Below are 19,164 nucleotides of genomic sequence, written 5' to 3'. Positions count from 1 at the left end.
TAATCGTCTTTGGATATGCTGGAAGTAATAAAGATGTTAATAAAGTTTGCTTAATCTACTTTTTAGGGAAAGGTGACAATACTAAACCCTGGTGGGGTTATTTAAATTTAAAAGGTGATCTTCAATAATAATCCATTTACAAGAAGATACTATAAAGCTAAATACCATACGCAGAACATCAAACAGAAGAATTTACAAAAAGCTACGCATCCTATACAGACAGGGATGTAATTATTGGCCTTATTTGCTAACCGGTTTTTAGCTTCAAGAAATTGGACCACAATTCAAAGAAATATCACAGAAATCATTATACAGAATTAACTATTTTAGACAACCATAACTGAAATATTAGATATTTTTACGTAAGGGGAACCATTTAAAAATAATTAAAAAAAAAAAAAAGTAGTATCAATAGTATGGAACAGCAGATCTTGAGCTCTTACTTCCCTCTCCTATTTATAGAGCAACGCAAAATCAGATAGAGCAAAAACTCTTATGACTTTGTTATCAATACCAATCCAGCAATTCTTGAAGTTTCTTCAAGAAAGGGAAAATTTAATCTCTTTTCTTATTAAAAAGAATAAATAAAAACCCACCACCATTTATCATGGTTGGGAAATTAAACTTCAACGCATAACCTAGGCAGCCTGGTAACAGCTGGGAAAAATAGAAAGCCATTTATTGATCTGTAAAATTCCTGTGACTTGAAGATAACTTGAGGTACCTTATTCATGAATTGGACCATTTGGAACTGCTTATAAAGCACAAATTTCACATGTAGTTGGTGGAACTTGCTGCTAAATAATGTAGTGGGAGGAGGTTAGCAGGAGTCTGAGAAGGGTGGAACCTTTTGAACAACAAAGCAGATGTCCAAAAACTCTATGAGATGTTATTAGATGAAAAAAAAAAGTAAGGACACAAGGTTCAGCATAAAAAGCAGCCCTAATTCATAAGTACATTATATCATTCATGATCTTTTAAACCCAATTTATCAAAATCTGCCACATGAACTTAATGGCTAAAGAAAACAATCCAATAAAATAATTCTTTTGGACCAGTGCCTCAGCTGCAACTGTCTGAAGGATGCTCGTCTCCAGAGGTCAGACTGCCAGGGGTGTTTAGATGCGCCAGGGGTGAGATCAGCATGGATCCCATGCATGAATATAGATTTCAGCGCCTGTGGGTATCCTGGGAGACCAAGCCTGTCAGATGCTTGGCACAGCACTGAGGTAGCTCGAACGGGAGCGAGGGAAATCAGCCCACGCTGCAAGCTGAGGCTGGGGAACTAGATTTCAACATCCTGTTCCATTTTCCCATGGGATTTTTCTGCTTTCAGACAGAAAATACTTCCACTGCTAGAAGAGGTGCACTGCAGTGAATCTGCAGCACATCAGGCAAAGAGAATTTTATGTAACCTATCGCTAGAAAAAGGACTCTGTCAGGGACAACCCTCCCTGCTACAACGGAAAGCAGAGCAAACTTAGGTAAAATATGCACAGATGTCAGAGACTGTACATTTTTGAGAGTGCATAATAAACTCATTATGCTCCTTCCAGGGCTTTCAGCAAACTTTCTTGAAAATCTATTTTTATACATTACAATATACACAACTTACTCAAATATATTTTTAAAATCTTCAGCTACATGCTTATAGCATATTCCTTTTGCACTAGTGGCAGGAGGCCATGGCTGCTGCTAGAATGCTTTCAATATTCATTTCAGGAAGATTTCACCTATGAATAACTACCTTCTATTAGCATATTGTAAAATCCCATGATTTTCTTGAAACATATGATTTTCAGGATGCACGGGAAAGTCCAGCTTGACAACGTTTTCTTTTTTTAAGAAAACTCAAATAAGAAAGGAAACATGTTAAGTGGGGAGAAAAAAAAAAAATTATTCTTTTTGCAAAATGTAAAGCCTGTTGCAACTCTAGGTTTTTAACAGCTATTCCTTTCTTTTTCCAGGCAAGTGCACTGTATCCTAATGCCTCAAAAAGCCGCGAGGCAGTCATTCCAACTACACGGCACAATGTGACTCATACAAGCTGATGGGAAGTGTCAACATAAAGGAAATTTCTTAAGAAATCTGGCACACACAACGTGCCCCAAATAATTCTGTAAAAGAATTAAACTTTCCCAAAGACATTCCTTCACCTTGGTGAATTCCTTCGACTTGCTAAAAATATATCCCTGCCAGCTGAGAGAATTAACAATTCAGTCCCCCACAAAATGCTTGTTTAGAAGATGTTACAGTTTAGAGAATGAACAACCACCAGATGAACTTCCTTATTTTCCAGAAATGCTTAGACCTTTTCCAGAAATTCATCTTCAAGGATAGCCGAGCATTTTGTACACAAGGTGGACTGAAAAATTCTACTTTGGTTTACTTGTATCTTCATTTTGGGTGTATGCTGGGTAAACTTATAACTAGTGTACGTTCAGATTGTGTAAGACAACTAATTTAGCCTTATGTTGGCTGTGTGAGTTCCTCAGACCACAAACCAGTGCAGAACTTACTCTGGCTGGTTTTGACATTTACCTATTCAAAACTCTCCTGGTTCTGATATAGTAAGAGGAGAATGAGAGTGTGGCCAATAGCTGTTCCCAGGGGATCTCCACAAGCCACTGATATCTAGACTTAAGTGCAATTCCTACAAGTTGGTTGTCCATTCTTCTAAATCAAGAGAGCAGCATAAGGGATATAGAAAAAAACAGAGGATTTTACTTACAACAAAGATTTTGGTGTCCTATAAAAGTAGCTGTATATTTGGAAGAACTATCTAAATTCAAAAATCAATACTTTTGCAAAATATGAGTTTCAAGGAGAATGTTTTGTTTTCCTTTCTTTTCAGACTGTAAAATGGTGTGCAGCTATAAAGTACACTCAAGTGTCTGTGCCTTTTTCAGGATGCTGAGTACACATATACTGTAATGTTAAGTACCCATGGGCACCCTCACTTGGAGCTTATCAACAGTTTCCTGTTTTCAGGAATAGGCTAAGACTTTGCTGAGCAAGGTTCACTGGACGTATCTAATAAACTTACATCATATCCACTGTTACGGATTCCTCGCCTAGGTCTTTCTCGAGTCACTAGAAGATCCATCTCAGTTTCTCCTGGGCTAGGACTGTTCAAAGACTGCCTGCTTCTGTATACAGAGTTCTTCATCGGTTGCCTACAAAACATCAAACAAGAAAACAGTGAACCAAAAAGGATACAAACAAAAGATTATTCTAAAACTATAAGGTTCGTAGAAATGTCACTTTGTTACTATAGGATATTCTTTTAATGTATATGGAATTTCTAGAAATCAGTCACATTATAAAAATAATGTGTATTTTGTTTACTGTTTAAGAAAATAGAACTAAATAAAAGACACAGGCATCACGTGTGGGAGCATCTCAGATGAAATATGTCCCAAGAAGATACCAGAACTCTCTTTGTCTTAGCTGGGATGACTTAAATTAATAAAAAATAAATGGGTGCTGTTGCCAAAACTAATGGCACCTTCCACACACACAGATGCAGAGCAGAGATTTTGGTTGCTGATCCTGAGTAAAGCGGAACAACACTCCATTGAAACGAACACGCAGCAAAGTGTATGGGAGAAGAGGCGAGGGTGGGAGGGAACTGCTTGCACGATGCTGTTTTTAAATAGCCAGTTTGGTAACTGGCCACAGCTTTAACAGAGAGCTGTACTCTCTGGGATTAAACCACTTCCAACATAGCTTTAAGCAGCACTGGGGCAAAGAAATCCCTAGACATTGACCTTTCACCACCATGAGCTCAGAAGCAAAGGGAAGCAAAGATACTAACTAGAAAACCAACATATCATTCGATATCCCAAGTATTCTGTAGTCTTTCTGACATCATCATTGCTTTCCTTGCTATAGGTTATAAAAAAAAAAATAGCATTCTCCTGTAAGATGCAGAACATATCTGTAAGTAAGTACTTAGTAGCTGTTGCCCAATTGTGACACAGGAACTTCATGTTTCATCAAACCGCATCTTTTAAGGTTACCGCTAAACCAGTGCAGTGCAGGAGATGCTGTTCCCACAGTTTATCTGGCTAGTAGTCATTTCCTTGCATATATCAGAGAAGCACTCCTCCCATCACAGGTCCCTAACAGGTCAAATAATTACATGCCAGTTTCATTGATTAACACTGTAATTATAACGTCATTAAAGCCTCATGTGAATTTCTCTTTGCCTGGTCATGCTCTTTTTTCTCTGCTTTGGGAAGTGGTTCCATTCCAATTATTAAAAAGCAGATCTGGCCATCTCACGTGGCTGTGTTGCTTGTTTTGCACAAGGGGCCTGACAGCGATCATAGTGAAGTGACCAATCTTGCACTCTGAAGTCTCTAAAATTTTGTACATGATTTACTACAGGTCCATTAATACTTGGTTGATGCTCTTGTGATGCATCTTCCAAGGGATTCAAACACACATCTCTCTAATACATGCAGATTCTTGACCTGATTACAAACTATTAAGGAATAACCCAGAATAGTATGTATCATCAGTAAGCTCCTAAAAAATTGTCTTGAGATTGCCAATTAGCTCATTTAAGGAAGTTTTACTAATGAGAAAGGAGGTGTGAGAGCTAACAACTGGCATTCAAATGGGTTAGCAAGTGCCTTCTGGGAACACAACTGGAACATTTTAAAACATGGATTTTATGGTACAGAGGACTCAATGGAACTAAGGGCACAAAGCTGTTTGTTCTTGAACACATCAAGTTTGCAGAGTGTTGTTTTGTAGATCACTTTTCAATACCATATGAAAGAAAAACAAAATGTAAAGGTGATCTCTAATAATGTGATCAACTGCATCTTTGTTATCTGGTACGTTTTGGAAATGCTGTAATAATGTGATTTAAGTTAGTGGAATATATGCAAAACAGAAAAAAAGTACAGCAGGCCTTTTTCCCTAGAAACTCTGAAATCTTTGATTCACTCCTAAATTATATTATTTTTAAAAAAGTATAAAGCGTTTTAATGTATGTTTTTAATTGCTGTAACTGTAATGACACAAACTAATGATAAAAGCAGAAAACATTATAAACCAAATCTTTCCCATTTTATGCTAGCCTAGATTATTTTAAAAGCATTTTTATCTCTTTACAGAAGCACAATTTTATTGATTCATTTACCAGTAACATAAACCACATTACCCTTAAGTTTTATTCAAGGTTTCCATCCAGAAGTACGTCATTTTAGCTATCTTGCTTTTACTTAAAAAACAAAGAGAATAATGCCGTGGCGTGTGTTGCAGCACATTACGTTCAGTTCGAAGTCTGTGTGTGGCAGTTTTAGTACAGACTGTGGAACATAATTGTTTGCAAAAAGTCCTGAAACATCTGTGAAGTTCCCAAAATGCTTAGTATCTTACAGCAAAAAGCATCAGAAACGGTTCTCTCTCAATATATAGGGCTATATATTAGACATTCAACAAGTCAATCCGAAAGTCAGCCTGTTATGGTTCAGCCACAGGAGGGAATCATTCCTCTAGAGCACTATACCTGCCTTCAAGCAGTTTCTATCACGCTAGTGATTGCTATCTCAAATAGACTATGACAGATTTACACAGCAGCACACAGAAAAAAAATGATTTCCAGAACCTTTCAGCAGCACGCTGGCACACGAATAAACATTAGTATATTAAACAAAAAGCAGATGGTTAGCAGCAAAGCTTCACGTGTGAGTGTTTCAGACGTTCCCTACATGGCATGTGACACACAATAAACGTCCAAAGTAATGCCTCAGTTCTTCACTGTACGTGCAGCACAGCCGTATAAAAGTCTCTACTTGCTTCATTCACATCCTCTTGACTGACTGTGCAGACAGCACGGGACTCCTGTGTGCTACAGGTTCAGCATCCTAACTTTCCAGTGCATTCGAAGCGACTTGTTCCTTTCTCACTAGAAAACTGCACAAGGATATGATGCTGTGAGCCCTCCAGCAAGGATATAACCTACATTTTTTCTTCACTGGACAGTGCAACAGCGAGACATAACCCATCCAGGGCAGTATACATTCTGTCATTTAACTTTAGGCCTGTAGAAGTACATCTGATCACAGCTTTTGCCCATATTCGGAGCCAATACTGCTTTTGTAATTCCCATTAGAGTCTTTTTCATCTCAAGGGTAATTGCTGAAGTTGCACTGCAGGCAAAGACTGTGTCATCACCGACACTTTGATTGCAGTCCTGATTTACACCTATATGAAAACTTTCCAGGAGATGGGATACAAGACTGTACCTCAAGGCAAAAATGCCTTTTCCAAAGGAAATGTACTTCAGGATCTCTTTCCTTCCATGGATCAACTACTGCTGATCCCTGGTGAGAGCAAGAACTGGAGCCTTCATGGTGGGAGATGTAGTGACAAGCACAGTCTTTAATAAGACTTCCCCCCTCACAACTCCACCATCCCTAGCAAGGAGGCAGATGCATGCTTTGCCATCCTTCTCTGGGGCTGCACTGGGGTAGGTCTGTTGAAATCTCCTCTTCTGAACATATCAGCCTGTGTTTTGGGGAGCACCAGTGACAGAGCAGGTCCACCCACCTACTCAGGCAGTCAGCATCTACACTGCCCCCTCACTTCTAAAACAGCGAGCCGAATACTACTGGTATGCTATCTGCAAGACAATGAAGTGTTAATCAAACCTTAGCACTGTTAAACAACATGCCAGTTTCATGTCACATATGAGAAAATTGTACCATTCTCTGTTTAAGGCACAGGACGGTCACCAACCACAGGCACACACACATCCTTAGAGACATTCCTGCAGGATTTACTGAAACACACAGGCAATGTACTGGCTGCATTTCCTTATGCCTACTGGAATAGTTACAGTCAGATTAAAATCATGCAAAAAGAGTAATGGCACTGACTGAACTTTGGAAAAGAATTCATTCGGATGCTAGCTTCCTGGCTTGAGTCCACTCTCTGTATTACTGAAGGAATTACTACTACTTTTTCTATTTACCTTTCTTGGAAAATGACTCAGAAGAACTTGCAACAGTCCCTTCCCCTATTTCTTTGCTTTTCCATTGCTTTTTAGCAACACTGCAGTTTTACCAAATTACATGCTCTCTTAAATTATCTTATATTAGCTAGTATCTATTGATATATCTAATATAGATATTAGCTAATATACATTTTCTTCATGAAGTAGGAGGGACCAGCTGATCTTATAGCAAACAGTTGCCTCCTTACAATTTTGATTCCCTACAACCCCTAGAGAGCAAGTTTCCTCCTGGAGGAAGAACTGCACGTAAAAAGTCTCACCTGTTCTTAGGCTCAGCAAACGGAGATGAGACATCTGGATCTGGATCCAAAATGTGGTCGATTTCTTTCTGCTTTTTTTCATACATCCTTTTTCTGTCTGTCAGCCCCTTGTTGTGATCAACCTGTGGAAAATCATAGTACCCCTTCCTCTTGGCTTTCAAGCGCAGCTTGTTGCGGTAATGCTCTATATCGGACTTCTGCTTCAAAGCCTTGTTCACCTGAAAGGCAAGCAGACATTTAACGGGTGGTGCGGGGCTGACTACTTCCAAATGGTATTGTCAGAGTGTGTTTGATGCGCTTCGTGTGTCATTTTACCCAGCGCTTTTTGTACCACACCGTGCCATCTGTAAGCAACGAGGAACTGCAAGTGAATAGAGTTGCTGCATTTTTTATGGCTTGGCAGATGGTTAAATAATTTTAGCCTAAAAATTATGTACCATCACAACAGTGACTCAGATACACCCACTGAAGACAAACACTGCTGATGATAGCCAACTGCTGTGACCCAAAGCTGTACTTGCCTTTGGGCACTACTGGGAAGAACTCACTACTGAAAACTCCTGTAGGGTCCACGAAGTACTGAGACATCACCTCTGGCTAAACAAAACCTTAAAGAAGTCATTACTGATGGCCGGGGAAGTATTCTAGTGAAACACCTATCATCACATGTTCTTACTTGTATGGTTTTCTTACAAATCTGTTATGGGCCCCTGTCAGAGTCACAATCGTAAAATAAAAGGGTGTTTGGTCTGACCTGGTGCATGGCGGGTTCCCATGGACACACCTAAGTATTAAGATTTCCTTCCTGCTTAACATTGTCAGTGACATGAAAATTAGTAATTTACTTGGGATTTATTCATTTCAGAATCAAATTCTATAATCTTCTCACAACTCCCAAGATATGTATGCACAGGGGAGGGCACAGTTTCAGGAATGTCACTTACAGAAAATAGATGCTGAATTCTAAATAAGCCTTCCTTTGCATTTAGAAACTGTGTGGCATATCCGGGCTTTGTGCAAGTATGAAACAGAGCACGACAGACTGCTCTAAACCAATAGTTTCTAAATCGATTCTAAACCAATATTAAATTCTTGGTCCTTAGAGCTCATAATGCTAATGGGACTTCATACAGTATCAGGGTGAAAAGTTCCTACCAGTCGTCAAATCTAACAGGCTTAAGATTGTGCCACCTTTGGGTGTAGCCAAGGAAATAACTGCAGACTTTATCAGGTGGTCCTTACCTCTCCATTAATGATGGCAGATTCCTGGCTCCTGTCTGAGGCGGCGTGAACAGGAGGTAGTGCCACGGGTTTGATAGCTATCAGCTGTACTGAGCCAGAAGAGGTGTCAAAGGGGTCGATGGCAGATTTGGCAATGTTATCAAAGAGAATGCCTCCTTCCTCTTCATCACTGATTGGCACTGAAGCACATCAAACTTACTTAGTACAAGGACATGTATTTTTACTGCACATTTAAAGAGGAAATTCAGCAAGCATATGCTTTGGATTAATGTTGTACTCAGTACACTCCAGGAGCAGACCTGGGAGACATTTACACTGGAAAAAATCCCATTAGATTACAGCTAACATAAGGTAACCAAAGGATTACCTGGCATTCACCCTATCAAAAAATAAAAAGTTTATTTCCAATCTGCACTAATAAGATGAAAAGAAAAAGGAAAAGATGAATGACACAGAAAACTGAAACTGGCAATGAAACTCAGAGTCCACCTTTTGCTAGGTTTCACATGGAAAAGATGCTACATGCACACACATGGAGGTGTCCACTTGTAGATTTCCATATAAATGGATAATTTTCACATACACTCAGACTCCTTCTACTCCAAATTGTGTTTGTAAACCTGCACCACCTTGCAGCTGCAGAGCCTTACACCTAACTTCATCCTCATTTTGGAATGAAAGAATGCCTCTGAAGCCTGAGCACAAGTGCTACAGAGAGATTCCTGTGAACGTTTTTGAATAATTGTGCTATTAAAGGGAAGAATGCTTGCTCTGTCTCCTAACTGACAGGAAGAGAGATCCTCTGCTACAGAACAAAGTGGTCTGCTCTCAATTTATTTCCTCTGAAAATACGCTCTGTTTTAATGTTTAATCACTGCACAAATTACAATGGACTTGTATAAACTCAGCAGTTTAGACAGCCAATGATTTTGATAAGGAAATATTTGACAGTGGCAACAAAATATGAACCCATTGAGTAAGCCCATTATCGGCCCATCTGTACTCAGTGCAGACTGGAGCTGATGCTACTTGAGCTTTTGAGAACTGCATGGGCTAAAGCACTGGGTCATTAAATATTGTCCCTCCGGCTCCCGGGACCTGTCCAAATACGACAGAGAGCCTTTAGTCGGTCTGAAATCCCCTCGTTCCTTCTGGGGTTGTTCAAAGTCTGAATTTGCGTGCATGAAAAAGTGAGCGGATCACAAGCCTGGCTCACAGAAATGAATTGCCAGGCTCCTGCTGACCACCATGCCACCAGGGCTTCACACAGGCAAAATCAGATGAACAAAGAGATCCTTGCCTATCCCACACAGCACCTGAACAGGAAAGCATCGATATCACAATGGCTACACAAGTGAAGCATGCACATTCTTCCATCTGGGTATCCTGAATCAGCTCAGTTCTTAGGGAAGTCACCAGCTGCACTTTTGGAAGAGTTTTTTTTTTTTTTTTCTGTAATTCACTACTGAAACTTCCATGCTACTCTATCAGGGTACCTCAGCAGTGACAGGACTACCTCCAGGAGAGGAAATGCTCGTCTTGCACACGCAAAGATCATCTCTCCTGACTGCCACAACTTGGCTGAGTTGGATAGCATCTCACCTGTGGCTCAAGTACCAAAAAGTCACAGAATTGCTTCTTCTTGGCTGCTGAATCAGTGTTTGCTTAAACGAGGCATGCACAAAACCCCTGGAAGGTGGCTAAGCATCAACTTGCAAAACCATGAGGTGCAGCTCTTCCCACCCCAATGTGTTGAGGAGAGGAGAAGGAGAAGGAGAAGGAGAAGGAGAAGGAGAAGGAGAAGGAGAGGAGAGGAGAGGAGAGGAGAGGAGAGGAGAGGAGAGGAGAGGAGAGGAGAGGAGAGGAGAGGAGAGGAGAGGAGAGGAGAGGAGAGGAGAGGAGAGGAGAGGAGAGGAGAGGAGAGGAGAGGAGAGGAGAGGAGAGGAGAGGAGAGGAGAGGAGAGGAGAGGAGAGGAGAGGAGAGGAGAGGAGAGGAGAGGAGAGGAGAGGAGAGGAGAGGAGAGGAGAGGAGAGGAGAGGAGAGGAGAGGAGAGGAGAGGAGAGGAGAGGAGAGGAGAGGACTCATGAATCACAAATGAGAGCTACTTCTGAATTGGTACATGAACAGAGAATAGCACTCTCAGTATCTGCACTCTTATTTCTGAGCACATCTATATCTATCTAGTATAGTGCTGCTTGCTTGGAAATAATAGCCAAATGGGACTAGAAATTGGAAGAATATTCCACCTTAGCTTACCATTTGTTCATTAAATGGCACTTAAAATGTAAAAGTAGTTTTTTTCCATTGCCCTTTTTTCACTGAAGTGTGATAAAAGAATCTGTGATCTGCACTTCCTGGCATGCTGCTTCAGTTGAGATTGGCAGCGAACCATAAGCAAGTACTGTGGGAATTTTAATATTTGCTCCTGCCTGTCTCTTTTGGGGAGAATTCACAGCCAGTGCTTCTGACAGAAGAACCATGGCCACTCCTAGGCTTTAATGAACTGACCAAAGGAAGCTCAACCCTTTGACTACCTCAGCTGGATGAGCTGGATGGTCACAGAAAATTTAAGCGAGCTGTCCAGATGTTCTGTGCAGCCACTCACCATAAGCACACTTGCTTACCATAATTAGCAAGACATAACTAAAGTGATGCTGTTAATTTCTTCTCTTGAACAGATGCATACAACCATTTTCATAGCTTCACTGCTCCTCCAGCGATGGATTGCACTGTGTGCATGCACACACAGTGAGGCTTAGAAGTTCAGTGGAAGAAAATGCCAAAAAACACCACCTACTTAATCACCTACTTAACAGCAATTTACCCTCTTTGAAGTATCTCATGCTGGATATCTCATGCCACTTAATTCACTGAGATTGAACTACTCTTCCTAATCTTTCTGTGACTGAAGTAGATGAAGATATATCCAGAGCAATCATTTATTCAGGTTGAGTGACAATTGCAAAGAAAATCAGCACGACTCTGGGTTTTTGGAGATCAGGACCATCACTGAAGGTTCAACTCCACATTACTGCAGCTCTCAGTATAAAAAATTTTCTAGATTAATGCTGCCTAAGGCATGCTACAGTCTTCACTTTCAGTGTAGCTCTGCATTGTTTCCAGAAGGTGATGCCAGCAGATGGTGCTACCCACTCGTGCCACTGGTGCTGCAGCTGGTGGAGAAGCTGCAGCTCTGAATGTTCAGAAAAAGTAGCCAGCTGGGATATCCTGCTTTTCATCTATTTGTTAGTTTATGTAAGAAATCAAAAATTTACTTTTGTCAGCCTAAGATCCCATGAAGGACCCACAAGATTTCTTCTGTCCTTCCTTTCTCTCTCTCCAGCTTGTCTTTCCTACCCTGTCCAAAATCAAAATACATCGGAAGAGAGAAAAAGAGGACTGAAATATACACCTTAAAAAAAAAAAAAAATTGAAATAAATACCCGTGGGCCAGGTAACCTCACAGCAAAATACCTGAAAGAAAAGGTGAGCTGTCCTGCTCAGAGGCAAACATTTCACTGATCCTGGAATCCTCAGAAAAAGAATGACATTTTCAGGGAAAAAGGTGGGAAACCAACAGCTGGGAAACATTTGCAAGCAGGCAGGCATGCTCTGCCTCTTCTCAGGTTGTTCAATGTAGCACTAAAATTTACTTTGTATGAGGCAAATGTGAACATTATAACCATGCCGACAGTATGCAATCAATTCTTTGAGTAATGAAAGGGCTTAAAATAATGGGAAAGCAAGTAAATTATATTAAATGAAAAGCCTAAGTTTGACAATGCAGACTATGTTACAGATCTAAAAAAAATCATTAGTTTAAATATTTCAATACTGCATTTAAGTCTTTCAAACAATAACCCTGACCACTGAATGTAAATTAAATTAATAGGGGGAAAATAATTTTCATTTTAGAGCTCTCTCTATATAGAAAAAAAAATAGAAAATTTCTAAATCATCTAAATCATTCCATTTGTCAGCTATCTCCAGAAAGATCTGAACAAGAGTTGTTAGCAGTAAGTAAATGGATGTTCCTGAAGGAGTTTATAAGCCTACAAGTAAAATACAGGTTTCCTAAAATCCAAACCTATTTGTACTGAAATACCTCTGTGTAAGATACGGTGATGTAACAGAGTACTTACTTGTGGAAACACACATCTCATTCCCAATACACACCCAGCTGTCAGCTAGTGCGATCCTAGGCCTTTTGTGAACACCACAAACATTACATTTCCAGAGGAGACAGCTTACAGATGAATAGAGGAAGCTCACACTTTCTCCTGGATGTTGTTTTCTGACATGCAAAGTCTCCCAAAGGCCAGGCCACATGGCTTAGGTGTTGCAGTCCTGGGTTTGGCTGGGATCCTGAAACAGGAGTTACCCAAGCAGGTGGTCTGAGCTCTCTAAACTGACATTTGAAGGGTGTTTTTCTTATGATACTGTATACATGGGATGTCTACTCTACCCTTTGCTTCGTTCAGTTTCAATGAATGTATCTTGTCCTTATAAAGGGAAACAAGGATCTCTCCCTCTCTGGTTAATCTTCTCGTCCAACCAAGTTTGTCTCACTTATTTAAATACCAAAGTCTTTCAAAAGGAGACCACGTATCTCGTAACATTTGTACAGAATCCATCAGACCTTTTCCTTGGCTGACATAATTATTAAATAATTTCCTTGGCTGTAATACCATCACAGGCATATTTAATAATTAAAATAACAATTTAACTGACAAGTTTGATGATGATACAAAGATAGATAAGGCAGTCATGAGCACCTGTAACAGAAGCCCTCTTTTTAAGTAGTGCTCTATGAGCTTTAAAGCTTTGCACAAGTATTTTCCCTATGTACAATAATAAAACCATGCATTTTTCTTCCGTGCTGCTGTATTAGTGAAAGAGCACAACCACTCCGACTGCCACTGGATCTGATGGCATGAGCACTCCTAGCATCACTGCTTGGATGAAAAATGCTGTCACACTTGATTAAGTGGCAGAGTAAAGCTCATCCACAGAGGAAGGCAAGCTTGAATTAAGAAATATTTAATTGCACAGCCACCTACTGATCTCAGTTCCTTCAGAGGTATGCTGCAACAGGCACCTTAGCATGGGAAAGGTATTTTCATGCCCTGAGAAAAGCAGTCAAAAAGACTGTTTTGTTTTGTTTTTAAATAATACAATCTGGCTTAGCCACAGTGACCAAAAAAGAAGTCAAACAGAGACATTTTCCACTTTATGCAAGTTCTGCTGTGCTTGTGAACACGTCTGAAGACCCCATAGCACATTACAGGCAACTCAGAGGTGCTGCTTTCGCAGGAGTGTGAAAAGGCTCAGAAACATGCACGGAAGTTCACAGAATAGATTATAACACTTGGCTGCCTCTTGCAAACCAAAAAACAAAAAACAAGTGGAGAAAGCAGAAGGAAAGAAGGAAACAGTATAGGCTACATTTGAAGAAACAAGGGGTTTACTGTCACTTGCAGAGTAATAGCACACAATATTTAAAACAAACAAAACAAACTCCTCTAGAGTCAGAGCCTACCTAGTTAGATTAGATTAGGAAGCCAATAATAAAGGACCGAAAACTGGCAAGACGAAACCTTTCCCGTCTTAACTTGCATTTCAACCCACCCAGCACAGCAAAGGCAGCCCTGGATGATATGAGGAGATGTCAGGTCCTCAAGGTAACTGTCAAAGCTGACTGACTGCTGCATCACTGCTGCTGGATTCAGTCGCTGTTGCCATATTTCATTTCAATTTGAGTCACTGCAGACAACTGCTCAGAAATTCTGAGAAGCTGGATCTGACACTGAGCCACATCAGCCTGCGTGAAAACTGGTGGCCAGCACTTCTGTAGGATAAAGGAAGCGGTGTATCACAGCTTGGTGGAGTTACAGCCAAAGAGCCTTTTGATGTTAGCTAAGCTAATAAGACAGTCAAGTTTCCTCCCCAGAACTTTTTCCTACAGACATCTGGTTTTCAGAGATCTCAATCAGATGAGCTACAAAGAACAGAGGGAAAAGAATAAAAAATTTATATGACAGCTTCTGCCTGGACAGAGAAAATTCTGTAGTCTTAGAACCTTCTCCTGTCTTAAAAAGGAGTGAGGCCCTTGATTGAACTACTTCTGAGAAGCTCCATCTAATTTTAAAGACGATGTCCAAATGCTTGGAAGATGAGAAGAAGCACTGGAAGTCCTAGGAGGAGGAATAAAAGCTTCCTTACAGAAGAAAGAAGCCATTCAGAAGAAGTTTGACTCCTTCTGAATGCTGCTTGTGAATATTCCCGTGATCTAGTATAAATCTAGGCTCGACTATACGACTTCTCAACCCAAAAGGTATAGAAGCATGTGCTTAAAAACTGCTAGCAAACTAAAGCTTTCCACCTTGTTAACATCTTACTACTCTTCTTTTCTTTTCTCTTCTTTTCCCCTCAAAACAAACACGCAATCACAAGCTCCCAGAGACATTAGTGGGAAGGTTGCAAGATCCAGCACTCAAAGTTTGGACAAAACAGCCTGGATAACTTTTGCTTGCTTCATTTTATGAGGAGCTCATGCAACCTGCCATAAACCTGTCTCAGAAACTGCCAGTATCTCTGCTGGTCAACTCCTTCATTTCACAGTCTTCCAACATACGCAACTGGGCACTTTTGAAAAAAAGGTTATAATTCTTTCTAAGTGCCCAAAGTAAATGAAAGTTTCTAACTTTTAGAAATGAGACCTCCTATTAAAACATTAATAAGTGTTTTGCAAGAAAAACAAAAGGGAAAAAATGCAATTATCTTTCCAAAATGTACCACTATCATAATACAAATAGATATTGTCTTCTTGTTTTATCTAAAAATGAGGCTCAGCTGAAGAGTTCTCCTGCTCCTCCAAAACAGCAGGTGCTTAAGCCGAGCTTGTCAGCCTATGGTGGTTTCACATCGGTCGCTTTTGGCCCTGACATACTCCATTTGGAGTCAATTTTGATACAAGCCATACAGAGTTTATGTACTGAGGTAACATCCAGTGCTGTCATTTTTCTGAGTAACTAAATGTCAGCAAGAAATAGAATCTAAAATTGGTCTGTAACTATGGCAACTAATGAGCCATTCTAACTTGGAGTCCCCAAATCAGACATGTGACCATCAAGGGATTCATTCCTGTTTTAAGAGGCTGCTTTTCAGAGAAGAAAACACGCAGCTTCTTTTGCTGACATTTGTATTTGAGGTGTCAGCCTACAGCCAGGCTGGAGAGCTGGAGCAGGTTCAGACAAACAGCTAAGAGAAAAACAGCTTCTTTCTTGAACTGGAAGGAAAACCAGCCAAAATATTCTCCCAATGCTAATCACACTGGGTAGAGCTAACACCTAGTTATACTATTACATTTTAAACACAAATCCTGCTCTTCCATTCTGCCATTGGGAGTTCAAGATCTTGCTGCCAGCATGTGGTAGGAGCCAAGGAGAAGAATCCATAGCATGAACGGAGTGCACACTAAAGATGGTTGCTCTATGTTGCTAGAAATCACGTAGCTCTTTGGCTTCCCCTCACAAGAAGCACCTGAACCATATTAAATATCATCACCACTCAGGCTTTTTTTTCCCCAGAAGACAGAATAATGAAGGTAAAATAAACAAGAAAGTAGTTATTAGTTTTCCAGCATAATTTGAAAAGTACATAGTTATTGTTATCAAATAAAGTAGAAACTAAAATGAAATTAAGATTAAAAATAAAGAGTTAGGATTCACACATATGATATTGAAAGGTTTCTTTAAACAGCTACGCCTATGTTCTACAAACGCAGTACAGTCCAGATCAGAAGAGAGGATGTCAGGTGTTAGTCAGACTTTTAACGACAAATTTCATGTTCTTACCAATTTTCTTTGAAGATTTAAAACCTAACAAAACAAAACAAAATATACCATTGCTAAATTATTTTGCCAACATGTGTAAACATTACCTGGCACTAGTTTTGAACACTGGCTTTCTTGGGTTAAAAAAATAAATAAATCACAAATTTTAACTCTGGAAACCATAAATGTTATTGTCTTGTAAAAGAAGCTTCATTTGAAACATTAAAATATATCTTTATGATCATAAAATATATATATATACATATATATTTTAATCCTGACTACAAAGGAAAGACTTCTTTGAGATAGCCCAATAAGAGTACTTATTATTATGGGACTGGAGCAATCAGTAAAGTCATAGATACATCAGAAGAAAGAATAACATTTAGCAAACACATTCACAACAGAAAGCGAACAAAATTTTTCTGTGAATTTGCAAATCATGGATTTAAATCAGTAAAGCTGATTTAAAAACAGAACACTACAGTTATATCAATTTTATGGTCCCCACAAGATGTAGTGCTGTACGGTACATGCATGGAAAGAGCAGAGGACACAAAAAATGCAGTGTGATTTGCTGTATAGGACAAGGGCCATCTCTGGTGCTTTGTATCTGTCTCTATATCACACTGTATTTTTGCTAAAGCAGCAAAGCCTTTCTTTGCAGGACACTTTAGTATTCGACACAGTGATCATCAAGAGATGGCAATGTCACACGAGGACTGCCATCAGCATGGTCTGCAGAGGCTACCCAGGTGATTTACTGGAGAAAGGAGAAGTGATCTAAACTAAGTTTTTCTCTTTATCTGAGTCCTCGCTTCCAAACTTGTATTTTTAACAAAGAATTATAGATCTGTATTCGTGACATAATTTGGTGAGGCCACATGTAGCCTGATTCCCTCCCTTTAAAGGCAAGTGATCAACTGGGTCAGGCACAGTGTTTTGTATTCATACAGAAAATGGGACCGTGGAAGCAAAGCTGTAACTCATGAGAAATGAGCAGAGAGATGGACAACAGAAAAAAGCAAGGAAGAAAGGGGATTTGATCCAGCTCTCATCAGATGTTCCTGATACACCTCAAATCACAAGTCACCACCATCAACCAAGGGCTTGAAAAAAAAAAACAGCATTACATCCTAGGTGCATCAGAAAAAGCTGTCAGTAAGTGTTAGTAACAAAAATGTATGATGAGGAGTATTAGAAATGGGAAGTAAAAGCTCTGGATGTCTCACACGTTTCTCACCAAGTAATTCACCTTCATCAGGTCTGGGCTCAGCAACAGTAGTAATAGAAATGAACGTACTACACAAAAATAAATGTAAAGCCAATCTACCTACTAAGCATCATCAGGTCTCCACTAGTTTACTGGCTTAAAATAAATAAACAATCACAGAAAACTTGCAAAGGCCCTTGCATAGTAAGTGAACACCATGCTGTTTTGTGTGAAGTCGACAAATAGTTACAGCAGGAAAAAAAGTAAAACCAGCTATAAACAGAAAATGCCTGAAGGGCAGCTAAAGGTATGGGAAGATGGCTCTAGCACAGCTAGTGCCAGGGTGGGTACCACGACAAGGCGGCTGCAAGCAGCTTTCAGCAGGACACACTTCTCACCGTTTCTTTTCCTTCCTTCGTCCTTTGTCACTTTTTGCGGTGCCATTACTTTCTGCGGGGAGCTCCGGCTGGAGCTGGGCTTTCCCGACTCGTTGCTGATGATGGAGCCGTTCTGACTCGGGGACTGGCTGCAAGTAACCATAGCAACAAGAGAGGCTGTCAGCTCTTCACAAACCTGCTTTCAAGGTTATTTCCTCTGCACAGCTTGCACCGCTGAGTTTTCAAGTCTGGTTTTGCACCAGAATGAGACAGAATACGAGCTGCATGCACAAAGACGGAAAGGCAGGAGCAGAGTGCTGCTCCTCCGTGAGGGATAAGCATCTTATGTGACAGCAAAAGCAGCCACTTCTTGTGCACAACCCCCACAACACCAGAAGCAGCACTGCAGAGGACAAAAACTCCTGTGATTAATTTAGTGACATTTAGAGAGCTAAAATACAGCAGACCCTTGTTTTCATAAACGTGGCTGAACTAATTCCTTTATTACTTAGCCTGCCTTTACACACAACTATTTTCTCAGCCATAATGCAAAATTATGTGCTCACTTTACGTGTATGCACACACAATGTGAGAAGAGTATTCAGTCGTAAGGAGCAAATTGAGAAAAGCAGGCCAAAGTAGAAGATCGAAACTTTGGTGCTACTCCAGATCCCGGTGTCGCATTGCTTCGGGGCTTGAACAGGAACAAAAGCAGCCCCCAGGACCTGTGTAGTCACTGGTGCACCTACCTGCGATTAATCACTCCCAAGTGGCACAGTCAATGAAAGGATAATGTAAACAGGCTGCATCTCTGGGAAGAAATGGCTTAGTCAAGAGGGCTTTCAGTCACAGAGAGAAATCAAATCAATGTCTATGGCTGTCACAGCGGCTTTGTATTCAGAAAATGGTAGCAAGCCAAAACAACTGTGAAGACCATCCTGCAAATTATTGCTGATTCTGTATCACCAGCTTGAAACATTCATTTACCTCCAGCTCTGACTGTCCTGTCTGGGCTCAATAAAGATCATTTACTGTGGTCAGGACAGGAAGGGACAAGTATGAGGAAGTCATTCCTAGGGACACTCTTGAGGATATCCTAGACTGAAATATATATAATTTGACACAGGCTCTTTCCAGATCCATGGATTTAGGAAAACTCAGCATGCAGCCCACCTCATCTCAACTTGTGGATTTTCGTGTGAA

The 19,164-nt window shown here is 40.3% G+C and overlaps 1 protein-coding gene across 6 annotated transcripts in view; it reads right to left on the bottom strand.

Moving 5' to 3' along the window:
* Positions 1-19,164, bottom strand: part of KIAA1549L (KIAA1549 like) — a 104,314-nt gene that overhangs the window by 22,499 nt on the left and 62,651 nt on the right. For 5 of the 6 annotated variants that reach the window (XM_068685093.1, XM_068685088.1, XM_068685094.1 and 2 more), the window contains exons 13-17: positions 17,983-18,110; positions 16,393-16,416; positions 8,536-8,714; positions 7,294-7,511; positions 3,047-3,176 (exon numbers count right to left, since the gene is read on the bottom strand). In XM_068685093.1, coding sequence (XP_068541194.1) covers positions 3,047-3,176; positions 7,294-7,511; positions 8,536-8,714; positions 16,393-16,416; positions 17,983-18,110 — 679 coding nt within the window. The remainder of the gene's footprint in view (positions 1-3,046; positions 3,177-7,293; positions 7,512-8,535; positions 8,715-16,392; positions 16,417-17,982; positions 18,111-19,164) is intronic. The other variant, XM_068685089.1, reaches the window with a different exon arrangement.

The sequence above is a fragment of the Anas acuta genome, chromosome 5, assembly GCF_963932015.1.
Source record: "Anas acuta chromosome 5, bAnaAcu1.1, whole genome shotgun sequence".
NCBI classification, from domain to species: domain Eukaryota; kingdom Metazoa; phylum Chordata; class Aves; order Anseriformes; family Anatidae; genus Anas; species Anas acuta.
This window is presented reverse-complemented; position numbering and strand designations above follow the sequence as displayed.